The 26,065-nt window shown below is 32.0% G+C and overlaps 1 protein-coding gene across 4 annotated transcripts in view; it reads right to left on the bottom strand.

The window, feature by feature from the left end:
• Nucleotides 1–560: 560 nt before the first annotated feature.
• The window catches only part of Hsepi (D-glucuronyl C5-epimerase), a 67,374-nt gene continuing 41,869 nt past the window's right edge, over nucleotides 561–26,065 (bottom strand). For all 4 annotated transcript variants that reach the window (XM_035374995.2, XM_035374996.2, XM_035374997.2 and 1 more), the window contains exon 5: nucleotides 561–11,791. In XM_035374995.2, coding sequence (XP_035230886.1) covers nucleotides 10,770–11,791 — 1,022 coding nt within the window. In that variant the 3' untranslated portion in view covers nucleotides 561–10,769. The remainder of the gene's footprint in view (nucleotides 11,792–26,065) is intronic.

Below are 26,065 nucleotides of genomic sequence, written 5' to 3' on the forward strand. Positions count from 1 at the left end.
GAATGATCTTATTATGTTGGTCCTTATGTTAATTGTGTGGAGAAATAAAATTACTTTTTAAAGAAAAGCCTAAACAAGTTAATAGCTTATTTTTAAATAAATATTCTTTCTCGAATAACAGTTTCTTTGTAGTGCACGTTGACGTGTATCATTTAATTTATCCTTTCTAAAAAATTGCTCATGATTAAAAAAAAAAAAAAAAAAAAAAAAAAAAAAAATATTTTCTTGTAACTTAACTTTTCTGAACACAAAACAGTAGATATAAGATGTATTTATTCATATTTACATGTAATCATGTTAATCACATATTCATTAACTTACGTCCTCGAACGTTCATAAAATTTATCATGCGGCTCCTATCGTCTTGAAGTTTAGCCATACCTGATAAATAGGTTGGGTCTGCAACCATTTCAAATTCTGACAAGAGGGGGCGGGGATATAACCACATTTGAAAAGTTAAACATTCTCTTTTACCTATGCTGAATAAAAGAAATTTAATGTAGGTTTATGTTTCAGATTTTGATTTTATCTTGAATTAGCACTAAAACAAAAGCTTTCCGTCTTACATAAAAACAAAAATTAAATTTATTCATTAATGTTTTACAGAAATATATATACATGTATATCATACCTTCGTATTCAAACATGATTGTTATTTGTCCTTTTACAGTGAATGGTTGTAATATGATGCATTATTTTTAGCGAATGCCATATTATCTACAAGAGAGACGGAGCACTTAGATGCTGCAACGTCTGGAAATAAAAGTTCTTTCTACTGCAGTTGCCCGGATGAAGGAAACGCACTATATGTTCTGTGGAATACACTTACAAAATGTTAATTTCACGAAACTTGTAAACAAATTTTTATTTTAACTATTGTGCGCAAGCGGATTCATTCGTCTTATGCAAGACGTACGAAAACACGTAACGCCTCTGATGTAAATACTGTGGCTTTCGCTAGATAACTAATATTATACAAAAATTGAAACACATAGATAAACAAACTTGGTTCTTAAATGTATACACATCGTCTTAAATTTTGTAAGAAATTTGGAGAAATAGAACAAAGATCACATCAAGACATAAACAACTAAACTTAAATAGGAGAGGGAGCTTATAAAACTCAATCACTAAGAAAATTACAGAACAGTTGGAAGCATGCTTCCGCAATACTGAAATTTACAGATACATAAATAATGTCTCAGATTTACATCTGTAGACATATAATATAATAAGGCAGACGACAAACTCGACAAAACTCAAAATTCTGTACACTACAAAAATTAGTACAATACTGTATCAGAATGCTATATTCAAATTTTGTTTCTCCTTATCAAAAATGCATCTGCAGAACATGAACTGACACTTTAGTCAACAACACGCATGCAAAGTATACTAAAATAGCAAGAAGCATTATTTAAACTTATACTTTCTGACACAACTGGAATCGACTGATACATATACTTTAGACATTTGTTCAAAGTTTTTTAAGGCCAATAATAGCATGAAATGTTCTAAGAAGATAATTTAAAATTATTAATATGAAGATTTCGAAACATATGCATATATTTCTGCTTGGAGAAACACCATGTTCAAATGAAAAAAAAAAAAAAAAAAATAACTGCAGTCCTAGCCTGCAAATATATGGTAAAAAGGTTTCCTTCATGCAAATGGCGCACAGATACCATATGACATAAACCATTTTCACAAACTGCGTTAGTAATTAATTTGATATTGCTTACATGACGCAAAACTTAAGAATTGATTCATTCTGGAAATATTACTTCACTTCCTATAAGAAACATAAAGGTGCATAAAAAGCATTTTAAAGACTTCAAAACACGCAGAAAAATTCTAAAAGCATTAGGGAAGACAGTTTCGGTATTAAGCACGTATCGTAAACGAAATATACAACTACTAATCGCCCCATTTGAATACATAATTTATATATTTTCATTTATATCATCAAGACGAAATGATCGTGTAAATAGACTTTTTTTTTACGAATTTATTTCTAAAAAACGTTAATAAATTTTGGTAAGGAACATCGCAATATTGACAATAAGTACCATAAGTTTTTTGTTTTTTTTCCCGCGGTGCAGATCGGTAGCTACATATCGCTTTAATTATCTCAAAAAAAAAAAAAAAAAAAAAAAAAAAACCCTAAAATTTTTTGTTAATATATGACATTGTGGACCTTAAATCTAAATTCAAGGAAAAAATGATTTATTTTTTTAAACCTATGTCTTATAAACAATACTTATTAATTTTATAACGGTATTTTAGATTCAGGATATCACCAAAAATATTATCTGTGTGAAATTTGAAGTCAAATCATGGGTCCATTCATTTTTGAGCTAGGTTGCACAGCGTGCGAAAAAAATGTGTCTAGCAAAAAAACGCGTTTACAGTTTTCAACACGAAAAACTAGTACTATTCAAATAATGATTAACACGTTCACTTGCCCTTATAAGAAGTTAAGTAATCACCGAGATGCCAAACTTAAAAAGACAAATTTTAATTAGTTGTAGAGGCTTTATTAGTTGTCAATAATTAGAGATATAAAAAAATACAAATAATTCTGGAGAAAGAATTAAAATCTTACAATTTCTTTCAATAAAAACAAACCTTTTTAGCGTAAAAATGTAAAGTTATTGCCCACTTCAAACGTTTGCAAGAGCAAAAAATGATGCAAAATGTCCATGTTTGAATATTTTTGAAGAACATTTATCCCAGAATGGTACATACAAATATAAAGTCATTTCCGAATTGCCCAAGACTTTTATTTCACATTAAGTGAAAAGATAGAGCTTAAATTGGGCCGGAGCTCCGCTCCGGTATTTCTCAGTTTTCAAGATAAATTATAATTTCAGCTAGAGCACATCGGAGCCCTATATAAAAAGGGCTCCGGCACTTCTTTCCTGCAAGTTAACCACAATTTTAACACACAAATTTTGTTTTAATAGTAAATATGTCTTAAAAATCAATTCTAACTTCTGAATGCAGGCCTGGCTTTCCCTCGCACTCAAGCCTTGCACAGAGGTTGAGACTTTTAAGGAAAGAAAAGCCCTCAATCATATGTCAAAGGCTTATTCTCCAGGATATGCAATGAATTTATAAGAGCGGGTAAATTTGTATTCGTTTTTTTTTCAAAGAACTAAAAGAGATACCCAGTCGCTAGTGGCTTCCTACTGCAAAGCTCCTGCAGACATATTGAATGATGTAACCAAACGGGCGGACCACTGCTGCCGCTTGTACAGAGAAGTCTTATGTTTATTCTCTTGTATTCAGGGAAAATTTCTGTTTGACGGCTAGAATTACATCAACAGGGCATCGCGATTAGAAAGTGCTAAAGTCTTCTCTCTTCATTTTCAAAACTATACTTGAAGACATTAGGTTATTTCGAAGCAAGAGATATGAAAAATGAGCAATGCTCTCGCCGGTACTCGAGTCACGAACCTCTCGAATTCGCGTCGAACATGCTGACCACTACACCACGAAGGCATGCTAAGAAGGCGGGAGAAATACCTTATATGCTCCTCCTTTTAAAGGGCGACTGGGGTTTTAGGGGACCCGATTGCCAAACCCTGGCGGTGAAGAATCATCAGTCACCACCTTTTAGTTCGGGCACCACTGTAGAGACATTAGGTTATTTCGAAGCAAGAGAGATGAAAAATGAGCAATGCCCTCGTCGGGACTCGAATCACAAACCTCTCGAATTCGCGTCGAATGTGCTGCCCACTACACCACGAAGGCATGCTAAGACGGGAGAAATACCTTATACACTTTTCTGTTAAATTTCTTTCCATATCCTCATAGTATTTCTAGAAATCTCACTATTCTTCTTTGTGGAGCTTCAATCGTTTTATCTTTTTTTACTTAGTGTGCTGCAAAAAATGTGTGGTACCTGTCATCCTTTGAAATAGAACATTATACGTATAATCGGGGCTTAGACGGAGATCGGCTGAGATGCTTCTTAGCATCAAATTGGAATTATGAATACTGCCAATGCCCCAGACAAGACAAGGTCCGGTACTTTTTTTTCTGTTTAACTATTTAAAATTAATTTAATAATTTATTAAATTTCTCTTTACATTTTTAAAATGTAAATTTATTATTTAATTAAATTTGTTTGTTTACTTACTTAATTAATATTAATTTAAATTTATTATTTTAATTTTTAGTTACTGTATTTATTTATGTCCTTCCTCACAGTCTCCATAGGGCTCCGGCACTTCTAATTTTAGAAATTAAGCCCTGCCCGTGACCCGAGTGTGATGTTCGCGGCACAGAATGAAAAACTTTTGCGACCCACCAGTTATGCTCAAGGCAGTAAACGTTTAAGTAAACGTGTTAATACCCTCGTATAAGCTTAATCTACACCGTCAAGGCCATATAATCAGGACCGTTCCTAGCGGGGGGTGGAATGCGTAAAAGTACGCGGGCGGGCGGCCGGACTCTTGCGATACCATGGCTAAATACTTTAAAGTCATTGTAAGAACTTAGTGAGTATGAAATAAAAATTTCATTAATCATTGAGCTTTTTTTTTTTTTAAATTTTATTTGGGGGCGCCAATTTTACGAAAGCACACGGGCAGCTAATGGTCTAGGAACGGCTTTGCATATAAGATGCCTTCCTGCTTTGAGATATCGTCCATTTGAAGCATAAATACCCGCTTCCGAGCTATCGCTAGGCGCGTGGTTTTTTGATGACTCTGGGGGAACTTTTAGAGCTCTAGTTTGGGTTTACAACATTAAAAATACATTCCCTCGAATAAAAATGAATTTTATAAGCAATAAAAAAATTCTATTCTATACGACCCCCCCCTCACTTTTAATTACAAACAGCAGCCCCAGATAGAAAGATTACATAATTATAGGATGTCACGTTCTTACTTTTTTTTGTCAGTGTGCTCAGTCATAAGTTGTTTATTTTGCTAGCGGATTTACGTTCAAGAACATTTATACCAAATATTAAACTGTTAATGTTTTAGTCGTGGTTTTTCATTTTAATTTTTGCCTTTGCTATTTGAAAGTAAGTGATGTATACTTTGAGTACCAATCCCTCATAAGCTGACAACAGAAACCTGAACATATATATCCTATGATAAAGCGAAATTTTTCAAACACAGTACAGCTAAGAGTTATATGAATTCCCTTAACGAGTCTACCAGGGCCTTCATCTCATTGCTGGAAAATCCTCAACCTGATTTGAACACTTTGCAGTTACAGAAGGATCGCTCGGACAGTAAAGCAAATCTTAATAGTTAAGATATTAAACTTTATGCACATAGGCAGTGTTTTATAAGCTGAATATAATAATGAACTCAAGGCTCGTGAAATATATGCTGAGAAACTAATCAGCTGCTAAATAAACACAAAGAAATTTCAGCTTGAAAATACGCCAACTACGGAAGCTGACACTACTAGAATCCCTCTGCAAGATTCTCTATTTGAAATAATTTTATAAAAATTTCAAGCAGGTTCTTGTTTATGCCTGTATTTTTGGTATAAATGTACGAAGATTCATGATTTGATGACTACTATTTGATGGCCATTTAAAATTTGTATATTTGATATAAAAGCAACAAAGCCCAAATGCAAAACGCGGGTAACAGTGGATAGTTTTCCGATACTGTGAAGATCTATAATAGATCTATAATTTCCGATGTTCATTTTAAGTCATATGATTATTTATATCTAAATAAGAAAACAATGCAAAAAAGTTCAGATATTCTATAAATGAATTTATAATTTCATAATTAAAAATTCAACATTATATTTTGAAACAATACATAACGTACCTTTAGTCACCAATTCTACATTTTAAAAAAGTTCTGAAACAGAAATTTTCGAATTATTAAAAAAAAAAAAAAAAAAATATGGGATGTGAAGCACTACTGCATAACTGACAACTACAATACAGCTAACTAAACAAAATGGCTGAAGAAGAATGGTTTTTGTCAGAGAAATGTGGTAACGATCGAGCCCTTGTTTCCCAAGTAGTTCAAGGCCAAACTTCTGAGATTCCAGATTGACAGCAGAAATCAATAATATAGAATTGATTGACAGCAGAAATCAATAATATAGAATTAATTGACAGAAAGGTCTTGCATGTCAGTTTTGAAAACAAATTATTAGAAGTGACAATGTTCAACCACCACTGAAAAATGGACCTAAACCACTTGGGAACTAGTGCTTCCATAACAAACATTGAAGTCATTTATACTGGTACATAAGATTAGAACAACAATTATAAAAAGTTCTCCAATAATTAACTACAATCAATTTTGTGTTAACAAAAGATCTCAAGTACAGTAGGGAAAAAAAAAAAAAAAAGCTAAGAATAATTGAAAAAGGATATAGAAGCAGAGCAAAAAATTTGCATTTGCATAAGATGACATGAGCAGATTTTGCATATAAGCTATGACAATAAAGTTCAGTGAATGTCATACAAGATGCGTACACAGCAGTGGACGAATGATGAAGTATGGAAAAGATATGCCATAACATGTTTGAACATGCCTGAGCATGGTGTAGGATTTCTGTCAATAACACTACAGTGTGCAAAAGTGTAGCAGTTGCTGTAAAATAGAGTAAGTAGCAAATGAACTCTTCAAGTTTGGTAAATCTATAAAAGAAATACATGACACACTGAAACAAGTTTATGGATATGAAGCTATATCTTTAAAACGTGTTTATGAATGGCTTAAATGCTTTTGGTATGGACGGGATTCCATTGAAGATGCTGCTTGAAGTGGTAGCCCTATGACTTCTTATAGTGATAAAGATTATGTTATCCAGCAAGAGAAAAAATGAATGCAAACACATACGAAGATGTTCTAGCAAATTTATTGCAGTGAAACAATTTATGACCTGTATAGGAGTATAGCCCTTAATCATCCACCATACTTACCTGATCTTTCTCAAGTACACTTTTTTTCTATTCCTGCACTTGAAACAAGACCTAAATAGGAAAACAATTGTTGGACATTCCAGGATGCATGACAAGAATTCTCTATACAACATACAAAGAAGACTTCACTTGCACTTTTCAGGAACTGCACAATTGTTTTCAAAAGTATGCTGCAAATGACAGACATTACTTTGAAGGAATATCAACTTTCTTTTTTATTTAGGTAAGAATCTCTTGTTTATGAACATATTCACCAAACTTCAAACTTTTATCATACCATACACATGTAATTTCAGCTAAATCTGGTGGACCAAAGTTATTAAAAGTTAAATATGAAAATCAGATTATAATCAGAAGAATGTTCAGAAAGCCAACTATTTATATTGTAGTTCAAATATAAAAATTCTGAAAGGAATGAGGATTAACAGTGATACAGATCTTCACATACTTTAATCCTTCAGCATATTGTGTAATGAATTAGCAGTAGTTAATTATCAAAAGAGAGTATCACATGTTTTGTTGATTGAAACCGCTCACATAATAGCCAACAGATGTTAACCAAAGTCTGACATTTGGTTAAAATTCAAAATTTCAGAAAATATCATAATTGCTATTCACTGCATATTTATATTACTGGAATATAAATTAAAATTTTACATTAAACATTCCAAATGATTTTAAAGGGTAAAACATACTGTCTGTTGTAATTAAATAATGTTGTAGTTTTCTCTCACTTTATACATACTTACATTCACTTTTAAACTTCTTTGTTGCACAACATTATTCTTCTCCTAAAGTGATTCCATATCGTTGGTTTGCTTTTGATGATATTAATACTTGCAGTTAGAAAACTCATAAAATGATAAAAGAAAGTAAAATGTAAAAATAATTTTACAGTAAACATTATACAAATAGTATAAAGGCTGTTGACTTCCACGAATGGATTTTCCAAGGCAATAATGAAAAGCAAAAATAATATCCAGTTACAATTAGCAGGCAGAGATAAGACTACTACATAGCTTAGTGGGAACTTATCGATGGAGTATTTTACTACTTAATGAATCTGATTAGCATATGTGACTATTGATGCAAAATCAGAAAGCAGCAGCTGAATTCTGACATGAATTAGCTGAAAATTAAAATTACACTTAGAATAATAAAAAGAAAGTTTATTTAAGTGTGTCTGTTGCATACTGAAAAGACTCAAAAAAGGCCTAGATTTATGAAATTTAGCATAAAGATTTTCTTGGTAATCATGGTACTTCAAAGTTATTTTTTCAAACACAATCTGAATCTTTTTCCAATGAATACATAATGAAATTCTAAAACACTATTTTTAATTTATGAGATTTTTCAAGATATGTCTATATTTTTATAGTTCAGCATTGGAAAAGTTATAACTCAGGACATCTTGAAATTTTTCTCAGATGATAAAATCAATTTTTGTCCTCAATTCAGTCAAGAATGATAAGAAATAATAATTAGATGATTTTCTAGAAATTTTCAATTCATCATATGATTTCATAGAGCACTGAAGAAATTTTCTTCACATGACTTTGTGATCACTTCACTCCTTTTTTGAGTGGGTTTCTTTTTTATTAATGACTTCTTTTGGTAGCTTACTTCTATCAACTTTACCAATATTTACTGTTACTTCAGAAAACAAATTTATTTCTCCCTATGCAAAGAACAAGTACATTGTTAGCAGTGAAGTAGAGAAAAATGGAAGTAAGACGAATTATGGCTAACTTACCAATGAAAACGATCCCAAATTATGACTAATAGCTAATAAGAACTTCAGAAGTCCCTCCCTCAAAGAAAAAACACTACATAAAACAGATATTGGCCTAAATATCTGAAATCTAATCAAGTATTTAAAGTACCATTTAGTAAAGAATGTACTTGAACAAAATGTTTAAAATAATTAGCTACTTTACATTCAAAGAAAATCAACAACTGTTTCCTGAAGTAACATTTACCATAATAGACAATCTGTACAGAAGGTTTACTTTAAATCTACTCAGGATAAATATAGAATGTCAAATTTTCACTATGTGGATAAAAGGCATTATTTTTTACATTTTAATTAAATGAATAAAGCTTCTGTTTTGAAGTTCTATTATAATTTCCCCAGTACTATGGGTATCTTATAAACAGATACATCTCTCAAGTAGAAAAATAAAATTTTATGCCTTATTGAATTAACAAATAATAAGAATGTGCTCTAATAGGTGCAAATATAAAAATAAAACATTGGATCTTCATGCTCACATTTCCAGAAATATCAAGGTCTGTAGTTAATGTATGAAAAAATGCAAAATTCATATGCTTGAGTTAGATACTATGCACTTGAAATGTACAGACAAACTGCATACACACAGTGATTAGAATAACAATCAAACCTTAATGCGATTAAGCACTTTTTGGGACATTACAGAAAGACAGTTTGCTGATCATTTTCCCTTCCTGCAGATTTACAAAGTCATGCTCATTTACCTCTTTCAAGCACGACTTACTTCTTTACCTCTTAAGAATGTAATGATTAAGGGAATGTTCCTGTCCTGTTCTTTTCATTCTCTTCCTTTCCTGTTTTTTCCCTTACTATCTGATTTCTTTAATTTACTTCATCTCAACTGGCTGACTGATTGTAACACTGCTTTTTTTTTTTAATGCCTTTAATGTATGTTAGTATAGCACTGAATGGCACTAAATAAGTCGAATATACATATTTTCAGCTGATTGGAAAGCTATGAACTTGAAATTTTACCAATGCAAATAAGGCATTTTACATATTTAGGAAATGTTTTACATGCTTTTTTGTTATTATAACCCAAATGTTATCCGTATTTAATTTTTCTGGCGGTGTTTTGCTTAAAAACCCAAATTCAAAAATAGCACAGAAGATGCACGGAATATAACATTCAGTATTTACCTCTTTAAAAAACAACATTAAACATTTTATCCCTCTCCCTTCCCCCCCCAAAAAAATCTCAAATAGTCAGAGATAAAACAAAACTTTGGGTTCATATTTGTATACTGAATGATTATGCCATAGCTAATAATACAGTATCATAGATCTCTTTTAGCACTTCATTTGTTACATTATCAAATAAGTATTTCAAATAATTTGATTTCAAATGTCAGTTAAGTTCAGTCTGGAATACACACTATTAAAATGCCCTACTTACACAAGTTTCACAAGTCCTAAAACTTTATGCCCCAAAAAGAAATATTATTATTTTTCTACTTTCTTTACAGTTACTGTTACATAAAAAGTAAGATTTAATTAAAAAAAAAAAAAACCCTTCAATTTGTCTATCAGTTTCACCAATATAAACATAAACATATAAATTAAAAATCGGTGAAAATACATCTGTTAAACAAGTGACATTACTAGTAAACTTTGTCACGGACGGATCTAGTTTGGTTTTCAATACTAGATATAAACCAGCTCTAAAAGTAATTTCATGGAAATATTCACCAACATGTTCTAGATATTTTTCAAATGCACCAACAAGAATTTCATAAGGGAATATTTTTAAACTGATATGGAGCATTTAAAGTACAAACTAAGCTGAATTAATAACTTTGGAATAATTTCAAACAATAACTTCGAATTAACATATTGTAAAAATAACTACCTTCTACTTTACTCTATAACCTCTTAGGTCCAAGCATACGTTTTCCTCTGTGAAACACTAAATCGAATATGACAATATGAACAAAACTCTAAGTTCTTTCAGTACAGAATATACTTACAGAACTGTGCAATATGAATAATCTTTAAAATTTTTACTAACCCAACAACATCTATATTATATTCATAGAAAAAGAGTTTAAAGAAATTTACAGTTCAGTTATGTGGTGATTTCTTCCCTTTCATATAACCTGTCCACCTTTCAGACACAGATTTTAATATTGGATCATCATGAATAGTGCTAAGGAACAAAAGTTGATTAATATGAGTACTGTGGTAATCCCAACGAGCTAAGTTAGGTGCTACTCCAAGAGAAAAATGACGCAGATCATAAACTGATCCAGAACCTGTATCAAAAAGAGGCAACATCTGTTTTAGTGATATTAAACCATTGTCGAACAACTTTCCTGCTTCTCTACAAAGCTTGTGAGAACCACTTTGCTGCACATCATATAATCCAAACAGAGAATAAATGAAGCCATTGAGCACATATGAACTTGGAATAGTGGGATATTCTTCATACCACACATATTTCCCTAAAAAAGTAGTTAATATTCCTTTCTGTTCAGAGCGAATGTTAAATAGTTTGATAGCACGTAAAGCTGCCTCCAAATAATGGAGATCACCGGTAACTCTGAATGCACGAGTCAATACAGACATAGCTTGTCCTTGGGCCATGGCTGAGTACCATCCTGGAGCTAATTCTAACATACCATTTGAGAGTTTCCGAGTCACCATATTAGGCCAACCACCATTTTCATCTTGACGATTCACTAACCAGTTAGCTGCTGCAAAAAAGTGGGCCATATGTGATGTGGAACTCAAACTGATATTATCAACTCTTCCAAAACCACTCAGAATAATGGAACGGACTTGCACATTTCTGGATTTTGATATTTTACGTCTGTTTTGCATAGAAGGTAATCCTTTACTTAAATCAATCAATAAATCTCTAGTTAAAGTTTTCCACATAACACTATTTCCAATTCCATAGTAAATATCGGAGTCTATCACTGATAGAAGGACATCTGACATGATATAATGAATTCTGTATAAAGTATTATCACTTGCACTACCTAGAACTACAGTTAAACTGGCATTAGATATTAGCCTTAAATCACAGTTCAATGTAGTTTCTTCCAAACTTTCTTCAATAGACAGTATTTCCTTACTGTTTCCTAGAAGAAGAAGGAAAAAAAAAAAAAAAAAAAAGGGATTAAAACACTATAACTTGTTACATATATTAAATTCAACCTTTACTTTTTTACATTAAATAAATAGCTAAAGAAGTACCCTTTAGGAAATTAAATGTTGTCTTCCCATGTATTCAAGAAAATAGGCCCTCACTTTGTGCCTTCATCTGTTAATTAAGCTTATGTATTTACTTTTTTTTTATTTCCCCCTTATACTCTTCGCTAAACAAACCTTGGACCCATGGTTAAATTACAGTACATTAATTTCAATAACTTTTGAAAACCAGTTTTAGGTATAACTGGTACAGAACTTTCAATACACGAGCCCCAAATTTATGATTCAGATATCACTCATACTTTGTTTGTCATTCTGAACAGCCATCACATGTACTCGATGGTTTGTCCACTTACATAAATACTTTCTTTCTCATCTGCCAAAGGTTAAAATATATTTTCACACCATAAAAAATAATATGCATTTAAAAAGAAAGACCCTCTCACAATACTTGACAGCAACTTAAATATTTAAAAGAAAAAAAAAGGAGACACATACTTAATCATACTTAATACATAATAAATCTTTCCTTAATTCAACACATTTTTATGGATTACATACAGAATGACAAAAAACACCAAATCATCAAAACAGCAGATTATCGATGTGGTGAAATCAACTGTATCTTCTTCACTGCCTCAACAGCCCAGAGTGGGATTTGCCCTTCTCCAGGCATCTCTGCTTCTGGCAACTGTTTCGCAGTTTTTGACCTGGAGAATGTTTAGGTCATTTTCGACACAATCGATCCATCTCACTGGGTTCTACTCCGAGGTCTCGTTCCCATGGGCTTAAAATCAAATATATATTAAACTGATATTTTACATACATATATCAGCAGATATACTTTATTGGTTTTTATCAGGGGCATCAGCTTAGGGCAATCAATGCACGCAGTGCATACCTATACATTTGAAATGACAAAAAAAGAATTATTATTTTTTAACTCAATGGAATAATAAAATATGAATTACTTACCGATTTTGTTTAGACTCAGAAATTTAAAATAAAATGAGCAGCACACTGTCATAGCTGCTCTAATTTTGCACCTGCATACTGCTTGAATACCAGCATCATTAACCAAAGTAGTGCATTTTACAAGGACTTTCCCTTTTTTCTTTTCACAACACGAAAGCATAACTGAATTTTCCCTAAATGCACACAATACTTATAATGGCATTCAAATGGAGGAAATGAGTCTTCGTTATTTAATACTGAATTTGATGCAATTATTATGGTTTAGGCTTTATTATCACATAAAGGTGAGTATTCTTCTTTGAAATTTTACATTGTACTGTGCATTTTTAAAGTTGGCTTTTTGTAATTCCATGGCTTTTTTCAAAGTTTATGATAATGCAGAGATCTCAAACTAGCTGCATACAGCTGCTGAAGCATGCGACTCATGAATATACCACCTCTTAACCCTTTGATGCGCGCGATATTATTTTTATAACTAAGCTTTAGAAATTTAATATTATGATCCTAGAGAGAAATAATATATCATACCTGCCAACCTCTAAAGATAAAAATTCAGAAGATTTCTCCAAAATTCAGAAGAACACAAAGAATTAATATCATGCTTTGATATTAAAAAAATAACAATTTATACAAATAGAAAAAAGAAAATTGTACTTACATTAGTAAATCTCAATTAAGTAGTAACTAAAAAATTTATTAGGAAACATAAAACAAGAACTTAATGTTACACAAAAATAATTATTGCAATGAATTTAGAGTGCATTTTTTGGCTTTAGCCAAAAATTCTTTCGAAAATTTTCTGTCATAACATTTAGCAATTAAAATGTTTTCTAGAGTTTTTGGTGAAATTGAAGAACGAAACATAGTTTTGTTTTTCTTCACAACACTGAAGACTCTCGCACTCAGCATTACTGTGTGGAATTACGAGAATAGCACATAAAACTCTTGCTAGTCTATCATATTTTGGTGTTCCATCAGCTCTTTTTATTCTTTTTAAGGTACCAATGAGGACATCAAGTCTATCTTCTCCAGAACTGGCAAAGTCTTCAAACTGTGCAGCAGAAAATTGGTTCTGTAGTTCATCTAAAGCATCATTATGGCATTCATTTTCTTTAATTGTTAACAAAAATGGAAATTTATCAATAAAAAAATGAATCTTTTCAAAAGATGAATTTTCAATTTGTTTCAAATTTGCCACTTCAGCATTTAAAAGAACTTCATTTTGCAAAGGAAACTTCCTTACAATGTAATCACAGACTGAGGAAAAGTACTTTCTAACACAATGAAAAAATTCTTTTTTCCCATGATCTTTCAAAGAATTTACAAGTTCCCTGGTTTGATTTCCAATTATAAGATCATTGTCATCCTTTTGATTTGCCAAACTATTATGGGCAACACGAATCAACACACTGTTTTTCACAATGAACGGTTTTACAAATTTAGTATAAAGTTCTTTCAAAAGATCATTAAGAATTTGGATAAGCAGAGGAGATTTTGGCGAAGCTGATTGTAGAAGGGTATTTACACTTTCAAAAATCTTAATGGTACTTAACACAAAACTACAATATGCTTTGTTCAAATCCAAAGAAAGAAGATAGAAAATACTTTCCTCCAGGCTAATAGAAGACTGTTTCTTCTTCCCTTCAACTTCTTTAACAAAGTTGACCTTTGAGGAGTCTTCTAAGCATTTTCTTTTTAAAGGGTTTGATTCTGTGTGTTGGCTTTTCCCTTTTAAAGCATTTTGAGTAGAAGCAAAGTTGGTTTTCGAAATCTTATATGCCGACAAATTTGATGGGATCTGTGGTTTCGTTTTGGTCTCTTCGTGGAAATATTTTAGCAGTGCATCCCACTGTTCAATAAACCTTCATAGTGCTCTGCCTAAGGATAACCATCTCGTGCATACATGTTTCAGAATTTCAGAGAAAAAATCATCTACTTTCTTTGACATTGTCGAAGCCGAAGCATTAAGTTCATGCTTTTTAGACTTAACATGCTTCACAATGTCGCTTCTTCCACCGTGACTTATTATGAAGTCACACACGCACATGTTGCAAAATGCATAGTTATTTCCTTTGAAGGATTCTTTAATTGTTGGAAATTTGGCTTTGTAGGCAGGCCGAAAATATTGAGAATACGGTTTTTTTGAACACATTTCATAACAACGACGTATTAAGAAAATTCGTAGCACGTGCAAACAAACAAAAAAAAAAAACAGAATGCGACAATCCACGCTCACTGAGTCCGAGCTGAGTAATTCCCTTGCTGCTGAAGTGAACGCGAAAAAAATAATCTGCCGCCCACAAAGAAAAGAGTGGGAGAAACAAGTTCAGCGCATTGGATTGGCTGGTTAAGTGGTGAGTTGGGAGAAACCGCAGGTTACTGGATTTGAAGTAGTTGGTAGTTGGCGGTAAAACACGATGCAATTGGCGAAAATCGCTGAATTGGCGAAAAATTCTAAAATTTTGACAAAAATCACTAAAAACACTTAAAAAAGGAAAAAAATTGTAAAAAATGGATTACAATCATAAAATCATAAAGACAAACGCATTTTCGTAAAAATTACAAAAACATCTACTCTTGCCCATTGTTCTGTGGGTGGTGGTCACACTGTGAATCCACCACTCGTCTAGGACTTTGAAACTTACTGAGGTAGTAGGGGAAAAACTTTCTCCGGGCGCATTTCCAATAAATGATGAAATTTACGAATTTTAAAAAAAATGTATGTAAGAATTGCATTATACAATTTTTTTACATTATTTTACAAAGTAAATTGTCCGAAAAAAATTAAAAAATAAACATTTATGTAATTTTTCTTTAGCAGTGAAAATATAAGTACCTACATAATAAGGACATTTAGCTAAATGAATTAAAAAATTCAGTAAAATAAGGATAAAAAAAAACTCAGTGTTTTTTTGTTTTTTGAATTTGAAAAAAAAAAATTTTTTTTGTGACATTGTTCAAAGCATGTTTTGTCTTTTTGGTACATGCATAGACTCGCATTGCGCATTTCGCACATGTATCTTCTATGAAGTTTCTTTCTTGTGCTACAAAATGTACACTGCTTGGATCTAAATTTCACTGGTATATGTCCAGCATTATTTAGTTTCTTTTCATCTGGCACATGAAATTTGTAACTTTGTATGTTAAAGGGGGGGGGTCTTTTTGGCTTTGGTACGGATCATTCCTTTCCCATTCATACTTATTTGTATTTCGTCCCAAAATACTCATAAAATATTTTTAATTTAAACAAAGCTTTATGTGACTTTATTTTTAATTATAGCAGTATATTTACATTAAATTTAAACCACAGGAAATAATGTATAAAATCACAATACTAGCTTGGGGAGTAAGTGTGTTGAGGTCAGAGAAAAGTCTCTGGAAAAGAAAGACCTTTTTACTGGGCAAGTGCATGTATTGTTTAGTAATAAAATAACTCTGTGGTTTCAAAAACCCTTATCTATATCCGGTTAAAAATAAACATTCCTATTTGAGTAGTAAGCAAATGCCATTGTGAAGAGCAGTGGTTTCAAGGCGCGACCAGCTCTAGTGGCACAGTGGTCATGCCCTGAAACCACAAAGCAAATTTCATATATTTTTTATATATGCAGTTTAATTATTGCTATTTTTTATTGTTTATGATAGAAATCATGATGTGTGATGAATAACTTTTGAAATTTAAAGTTTTTTATATTAATAAAAGGAAGTTTTTTTTTGTCTCATTGAAAACGAAGTTTAAAAGGCATCCGATTTGAAGTACTATGACCTAAACCATGTATGATTCTACAGTCATTTTGTGTTATTCAGAGGTAAAAGATCAGTAATCAATTGATTTTCACTCAAAAATTTCGGAAAGAAGACGAGAAAAAAATTCAAAAATTGGTGGTTTCAGGGCACGACCACCGCATGTCAAAGGGTTAATTAGCATTATTATGACAAGAATTTGGGGAAAAAGATTTTATTGGTTTGGAGTTCAATATGACATTATTTTCGTTACCAAAAACAAATGTAACTCTCAGAAAAATCTAGAAATTAAATTAATTAATCGAAACTGTGATATAAATCTTATACAAGATTTGAAGATCCGAATTAGTTTTATTATTACTCACCGAAAGATAAATATTCTCAGTTATGAATTTTTGCAATGAAAATAATCGCTTTGTTTAGGAGTACATTTACATTTTGAAGAGTTTTTTCGTAGCTAAATATTAATAAATCTATGAAAAGAATCTGATGGCTGATGAGCATATACAATTTGTGATTATAAACTTTATGAAAATGGAAATGCCATGAGGGGTTGTAGCTCATAGGTATAGTACGAAAAAAGTTGTTTATAATCATTTCATACAAATACTATTTTTTCTGCATGCACCATAGAAAAATTTAATAAATAAAAATAAGAGATTAGATTTCAATGTTTATTCTCAAGTTTTGTCTCTCTTGGAGAAACTTATTTAGAGGTAACTTAAATATATTTCAATTATTTGAATAAATGTCAATCTGAAAATCTTAATATTTTGCTATCAATGAGTTTCAATTACAAACTGTGACTAAATCTTAATATTTTGCTGCCAATGAGTTTCAATTACAAACTGTGATTAAGACAAATTTCTTGCAGATATCAACATTTAGATTTTAAGCAGAAAATAAGTATAAATTTGATTTTTTTTTGCATTCTTTTTATAGGTACATTTTGAAAAACATGTAGTAAAATTTTTTCGTATTTAGTTAAAAATTTTGTTTCGTTAACTAAAAAAAATTTCTTTGTTCTTTAAAAAAAATTATGGCCCACCTGCTACTTTCATATCACGCATATGGCAAGCATGCAATTTGAGTCTGAGACCACTGTGATAATGCATTAAAATCTGAATTATTAAATGAAGCCTCTCCCTGTTTTTTTAAATTTGAAGCATGATTGAAAATGAAACAGACAGGCCTTTAAAAGGCTTAATTCTACCGGTAGTTAGATTTTTCATTGTCCTCTAAAAAACAGAAACTATTTAAAGATGATAAAACGTAAAGAGAATGTGCATATAAAGATTAAGACATGAGGCATACTCTAACTGCATGTAATAAATTAAATACGTTATGTAAACATAAAAAACACATAATACATATAAACTGTATGCAATAAATAAAACTGCATGTAAGTTTATACCATGCATAAATACTAACAGCATCTGTAATATGATCAGTGAAATTTGTAAGACTGAATAGTTGATTTTGCTAATAACGGCATTACTTGTACCACTGTTCAAATGTTAAGAATGGTTAATATAAACTCTTATCAATAATTAATACGATTCATTTGCAGATTACACTTGGAAATTTATTATAGTGTGATCTACATAAATGAAGCAAAATTGAATTAAGATGCAAACTTATCTGAAAATTTTCTATTTCAAACTTTAAGTCTGAGGAATTTAAAAACTTGTATTACATGCATTTAATTATATTTACATTATACAATGTTGAACACCCTTTTAATATGCAAATACTATATTTAACTTTCAAAAACATGTAATTTTAATTTATTAATATAATTTTCTAAATAGTTGGTGTTTAGAAGCATGCTCTTTATGGAAATTTAGGATATGCCCCTGGTTTTCATGGACGCTTTTTTTTTTGCTTACTTTCGGCTGGGAATTTCAAAAAGAATTTTCACAGGAAAGCGACTTGAATTCAGAAAAATCACTAAAAAAATTATGCCAAGAGCTTATTCTATTAGAAAAACAGAACTGAGACAAAAATGTGACAGAAATTATTACAATATCTCCACAGGTATGCCTAAGGATTTTGTACTAATTCAACAACCTTAAATGCTAATACAGAATTCAAGATAAATTGATAAAAACAAAATTATCATTTTTTATAATACAATTTTCTACAGATCTAAAATTTACAAAGGGGATAAAATGTTAAATGCTATTAATAATAAATACCTCATAAAGTCTGCTCTACAAATCATTACGAAACTTTTCTCGTGAATTATAATTTCTCAAGATATAAGAGTTTTGGTGAAACCAACTCATAACAAGCCATGTGTGAATATTCTTGTAAGGTGTGAATGTTTTTTCTTCAAAACTGGAGATATTTATAGTTAAAAAACAATTTTTATGCATACAATTGGATTTGAAGATCAATAAACATCAAAATTTAATTAATTAATTTTGAGAACTGGGTTCATTTTGAGAACTTCTTCCCCCTAGATGTTATTACTAAAATGATGTTACTGACCCATAAGTACTACATGTGGTACAAATTTTAAATTTTCCTGAACCTCAATAAGAATCTTAGATAGGATCTCTTCTATTAAAGAACAACATGACAGTAAAGTTACACAAAATTTTACAAAAGCACAGCACACAGAATACTTTTAGGACAATTTAATAACAGTATAAAAGGCAGTAACTTTTAATAGAGACTTTCATTTAAGAAAATCAGCAGTTGAACTCACCATGAGGTGATACTGATCTAGGTATTACTGAATTTATAACAATCAGATCTGTTTTTCTACAAAGTTTTCCACTGGATGTCTATAAAATATAGTCACCAACCCCTTAGACGATTACATGACAAAACCACATAGGAAAAATGCCCATTTGAAAAATAAAATAAAGGTCTTTTAGAAATAATTATTTAAATAATTACATGTGTGGTGGTGGAATTTTAAATTATAATCATGCTAAATTATGCACAAACATAACAGTTAAAAGTTGACTAAAGTTTTTGAAATCTTGGGTTTAATACATTATTAATAACATTTTGCATCTTAAACTGAATACACTAATTTTTAAGCCAGATTTTCTAGTGTTATACCTTTATAGGACTGCAAAAACACATCCACTGCTGTTTTCCTCAAAAAGATAACTGCATTATACGTATTTCTTCAAAAAACTCACTGATGCTTTAGATTTTTTTAGCAGTGTATATCCATGAGGGATTTTCATACTAAAAGCAATCATGACTGTGGGGTTTCTTCAGCGGTCTTTTGTATATCTTACGGATCTACTTATATGATATCTTAAAGATGGTGAATGGTACAATCTTACAATAGCTCTTCAACAGACCATATGCCAAAAATTTAAAAAAAAAAAAAAAAAAAAAAAAAAAAACACATATGCACATTGGAAAGCTGCATAAAAGGATTAGATCAAGTAAAAATGCTAAAAGCAAAAATGAAAAGGATAAAAGAAATTTACACCTTTCACTGCAATTGACACAAAATTAAAAATAATCTCAGAAAATTAATCAAGATAATTTGTGTCTTTATCACTCCAATCCTTACAGGTCAAAGTTAGGGGTGCAAAAACATTGTAAAATTATAGCATCAAAATCATTAACAAGCTTAAAAAAGCTTAAAAAAATTTTTTTTAGCATCAAAATCATTAACAAGCTTAAAATATTTGTTAAAAAATATGAATGAATCAGTGTTCTTTGGTCTTGTCTACTTAGCCATTAGCAAGCCCTAACTTGAAATACGTCATTCACATAAATACAAACAATATGAAAAACATTTTATTATGAAAAGAGATGGAATATAGTGCAAGATACCTATCATAATAAATGTTAACAATTATATCAAAATTAATTCTGAGGCTTAAACAGTCTATCTGTAATATCACATATACCTTCAGTTCTTTCATAATCATATTCCCCACCATTTTCTTTTAAAAAAAATATCATCTAAAAATCAAGGGTTATGCCGAGTAATTCAGTTTCTGAAGAATGTGATTATGGTAACAACAAAAAAAAGGAAAAGTAGTTATGGCTAAATTACTGGTAACTAACTCGATATTATTTCTTTAAAAGAAACCTGCATTCTAATAACAATGCATATTAATATTAACATCCCAAAATTTTGATGCTTTTATGCTTGTGTATTCATACATGGTTTTTACTATGATGGCAGTACCTTCCTGCAACCTAAAGTATTTTCACTTAGGGCCTAGTGATAGTTGTTCATGAAATATATCTCGAGACAGGTGTCCAGGTAGGGAAAAACTAATCGAATCTCCTCTGTTATTCAGAAAACATGACATGGGCTGTAGAAGAGGTGTAAAATCTGGCCAGGACAAGGAATTACAGAAGTGATGAAGGAAAGCCCCAGGGAGACCTCACATGAATGATTCTTGACTGTAGTTCCCAAGAGGGATATCAGTTGAATGAACAAGACACATGTCTTTTGAAAGATTGAACACATCAGCAGTAGATAAGGTTACAATGAGTTGGAACATAAATAACAGAAGTAAGCTGACATCACATGCTTGAAAAGTTTCTTAAGTGTGAGAACACCTGCCATGTTTGGATACCTTAACAAAGAATGTTCAGAAAATATGTGTCAAATATTAAATGCAAGGGAAAATAAAATCGATGAAATGCTAGTATAAAAATGCAAATACAATTACACCAAATAAAAACAATCAAATTAACACAATTTAACAATTAACTAGCCCTCAGAGGGGAAAATTATATACAACAGGAGAAAATTAATATGAATATTTTTAAAATTTTCAGAGCCGATCACTAAAGCTAGGGGAAAAATACTCGAGAAAATACAGTATCATGATGTTATGATGACTGTATTAATGACATTAATATGGTAAAATTTAAATAGTTAAAATGCAGAACATATGATATTCTGCATCAAAATATTATGTTTTTTTCTAGAGATTAATCACAAGATTTTATAAAATGCAGGGGGGGAGAATCATATACATGTGGCAATCTAATGTCGACTGCGTGCGCAGCCAATCCACGTCATGTGGTTTATGTAAAAACTGCTAGCGCGGCAGTGAACTCACTCACTGTGCCCTTAGTTGGAGCATAGGATGTTTGAATTTTAGTTTATTGGTTTTCTTATTCGTTCTGTTATTTCAGTTGTGTTTAAAGTTATGGTGTGTGTGAATAAAGGTTATGTTTAAGGAAAAGAAGTCATGTCAATTCAAGGATTCTTTTGTGTTTTTTTCCCTTCAGCCGCTGACATGGAGGAAACACAGCTGTCAAGATTCCAATTTACAATCCGATTGACCCGGCATTGTGGTTTGCTATGTGTGAAGCAACTTCTGCTTTAGCCACACCCAAGCCTATTACAGATTCAAAGACAAAATTTAACTACTGTGTCGCTCATTTGCCGCCGGAAATTGCTGCGTTGGTTAGAGATATTCTCCGGGAACGTACAGATGCTTCTTACGAAGACCTCAAAGCTGCTATTACAGAACGCTGTGGAGAAAGCAGTACAAGTGAAATATGAAAATTACTCACCGGCGAGCAACTTGGAGATAGGAAGCCATCAGAACTTTTTGTGTAATGACTAGGCGGGCTGAAAAATACAATGTGCCTGACTCTTTGTTATTGGAATTATTCATGCACCAGATGCTGCCAAATGTCCAGTCTATTCTAGCGTAGGCTGAGCCGCTCAATTCATCGAAAGCTGCCAGTATTGCAGATAGAATGTTGGAAGTTACACCCGCTCAGGTAAGTGAAGTTTCTTCTCGTGTATCTCTCAATGTCTCTGAGAATTCTATATTCGATTCCCAGCTGGAGGAAGTGTGCAAATTGCGTAGCGAGGTTTTGTCTCTACGACAATCACGCAGTGTTTCCAAAAATCGCTATAACAGGAAGCGAAACCCTTCAGTTAAAGCTGCTTCGAACTGTTTCTCTTGTTGATATCATCATAAATTTAGTGATAAAGCTAAAAAGTGTGTTCCATCATGTATATTCCAGGGAAACGTACCAGGGAAAGTGTAGTGGCGACATGCGCTTTACCCTCTGAGTCTCGTCGTCTTTTCATTAGAGACAGGAAATCGAATCGAATATTTTTTTGCAACACTGGCTCAGATATCAGCCTTCTTTCAGCAACCAGACAGGAAGCGCGTCAAACACCTATTATGACGTTTTCTGCAGCAAATGGTACCCCTATTCCAGTTTATGGACAAAAAGCGTTAAGTATTGACCTTGGACTTTTAAGTAAGACCTTGGACTTCATAATTTTAAGTTTACTTTTTATGTGTGTAAAGTGTCAACAAATATTATTGGATCTGATTTCTTGCATTATTTTGATTTATTACCTGATTTAAGGAACAAAAACCTTAATGATTTAAAAACACATTTAAAAATTAACTGCAGTGTAATTAACACACATTTATATTCTGTTAAACAATTACTACAAATTGTATTCATGATAAATTACTGTCTAACTATCCTTCACTGTCAAAGCTTCCTGATCTTAGTGAGACTATTAAACATAATAGTATACATTTCATTGAAACCATTGGTCCTCCTGTTTCATGTAAGCCAAGGAGATTAGTTCCAGATAGATTAAAAATTGCTAGGCATGAAATTCAGAAAATGATCAATTTAGGTCACATGCGACCCTCCAAAAGTGATTACTCCTCTTCTCTTCACATGGTGTCAAAAAAGGGCACAAACGAATTGAGACCAGTGGGAGATTTTCGGAGGTTAAATGCTCAGACAGTGAAGGATAAGTATCCTATTCCCAATATTTGCGATTTTGCAGCAGAGTTACATGGAACAAAGGTATTTTCTCAATTAGATTTGGTTAAAGCATATCACCAAATTCCAATTAATCCCTCTGATATCCATAAAACGGCTATTGCCACTCCTTTTGGACTTTTTGAGAGCACAAGAATGCAATTTGGGTTATGCAATGCAGCTGCAACCTTTCAATGCTTTATTGATGAAGTAACTCGCGAGCTGCCAGGAGTATTTGCTTTTGTCGACGATATATCGATAGCGTCAAAAGACGAAAATGAGCATTTGATACACTTAAAAAAGCCCTTTTTGAAAGATTAAGTAATTATGGGTTAAGACTTATTGTATCTAAATGCAGTTTTGGTTTAACTTCTTTGGAATTTTTGGGTTTTCACGTATCTGAACAGGGTTTAAAACCTTTACCCGAGAGGGTAGAAGCTATTCAAAAATTTCCTAAACCAAACACATTAACTCAGTTAAGGAAATTTCTTGGCATATTTAATTTTTACAGACATTTTGTCCCAATAGCTTCACATGTTTAAGCTCCCTTGAATAGGTTACTGGAAGGCCGCAATAATAAAAGGAAACCTTCACAACCAAGCAAAGCAAAAGAATATCCTCTCGAATGGGACGACGAAGCCGAGAAAGCATTCGAAAATGCAAAAACGGCAATTGCTGAGGCAACCCTTCTCAAACACCCAATTCCTGGTGCGACTTTGATACTTTGTACTGATGTATCGGATGTTGTGGTTGGTAGCTCATTAATGCAACTGCATAATTAAGTTTGGGAACCCATTGCGTTTCTATCCATTAAACTCAGCAAAAGTCAAAGGAAATGGTCAACTTATGATCGAGAACTATTGGCAATTTATTTGTCTATTAGGAAATTTCGGCACATGCTTGAAGGCAGGGTCTTTACAATCTACACTAACCAAAAGCCCTTAATATACGCTTTTAAGCAGAAGCCCCAAAAGTGTTTTCCACGACAACTTCGTTATCTTGATTTTATTGGTCAATTTTCCACTGACATACGATACATTAAAGGTCGTGACAATATTGTTGCTGATGCCTTATCTAGGGTATAAATAGATGCAGTATCTGATAATGAATACATTGATTATAAAAAGTTATCCGAAGCACAAATTCAGGACTCTGAAATTCAAAATTCCTTATCTCAACCTTCACAAGTTTTTAAACTTGAGAAACATTATTTTCCTTTAGTAGATGTTACTCTTTACTGTAATATGGACTCAGGTATACCTCGACCGTTCATACCTGAATCTTTTCGCTCTAAAATATTTCAGAAGATTCACTGTCTTTCTCATGCTGGTATTTCAATTTCAACAAAATTAATTACTAAGTGCTATTTTTGGCCTAATATGAAGAAATTTATTAAAACTGCAGTTCAATCATGTCTATAGTGCCAACGTTCTAAAATTCATAGGCATACGAAATCACCGTTGGGTACCTTTTCCTTGCCTGATGCAAGATTTGCACATATCCATATTGATTTCATAGGTCCTCTTCCACCGTCTGAAGGTAACCACCGTTATTGCATGACATTTATTGACAGGTTTACCAGATGGCCAGAAGTCATACCTACTGTCGACAAGACAGCTCAGACGACTTGCAAAGTGTTAGTGCATAACTGGTTAGCAAGATTTGGCTGCCTGGTATCAATAACAACTGTTCAAGGCCAAAATTTTGAATCTCACTTATTTAAGGATTTAATGAAAATTTTGGGTACACATCGCATTAGAACTACTGCTTATTATCCTCAGTCCAATGGACTGACTGAGAGATTTCATAGGCAACTTAAAAGTTCAATAATGGCTCACAACAACCGAAAATGGACTGAAATTCTGCTTATTGTTCTGTTGGGTATTAGATCTGCCATTAAGAAAGATATAAATGCTACCTGTGCTGAACTTGTCTATGGTACTACACTTAGATTACCATCAGATATGCTGAATGCTGCAAATATTGTATCACCTACTGAATCTTATGTGTCACAACTTCGATCAGTCATGCATTTAGTTAGACCTATTCCAACCTCTAGGCATATTCAATCACCAATTTATGTACATCCAGCACTTCAAACCTGTTCTCATGTATTTCTGCATATCGATTCTGTTAAACCACCTCTAACTCCACCTTACATTGGTCCTCATACCGTGGTTAAAGGAATGGATAAAAATTTCATTATTGAGGTAAATAACAAAAAGATTACAGTTACAATCGATCGTTTGAAACCAGCATATATGTTGTTAGAATGTATAAATTCACCTGTAATTCCCCAGTTTCCACAGGAAGTCTGCAAAGACTCAAAAATTGTTCTAAAACAAGTAGTTACCCACAGCGGATGTCGTGTTCATTTCCCTAAAAACTAATTACTGTAATATGATTAAAGTTTTCTCTTGTGGTTTGCTGCAAATGTTACAGTGTATAGATATTTGATTAATTATTTTTTTTTTGCATACGTATTGAGAGTTATATAAAATGCTTATTAACTTATGATTTCTGTTTAACTAAGTTATGCATTGTATGGGTATATATTCCAATCAGGATTGTAAATGTATTATTACTATTCATATATTTGTATTTCTTTTTGCATGTACAATTTTAAAGTATAACTGTTAATTGAATGTGCATATCTTAAATTGGAAATTTACAGCCAACCCCTTTTGTGTCGTGACTGTGTCACTGGAGGGATACTCTGTGGCAATCTAATGTCGACT

Source organism: Stegodyphus dumicola, chromosome X1 (assembly GCF_044657685.1).
Source record: "Stegodyphus dumicola isolate Sdum_Otavi_A_Nest chromosome X1, ASM4465768v1".
Lineage (NCBI taxonomy): Eukaryota > Metazoa > Arthropoda > Arachnida > Araneae > Eresidae > Stegodyphus > Stegodyphus dumicola.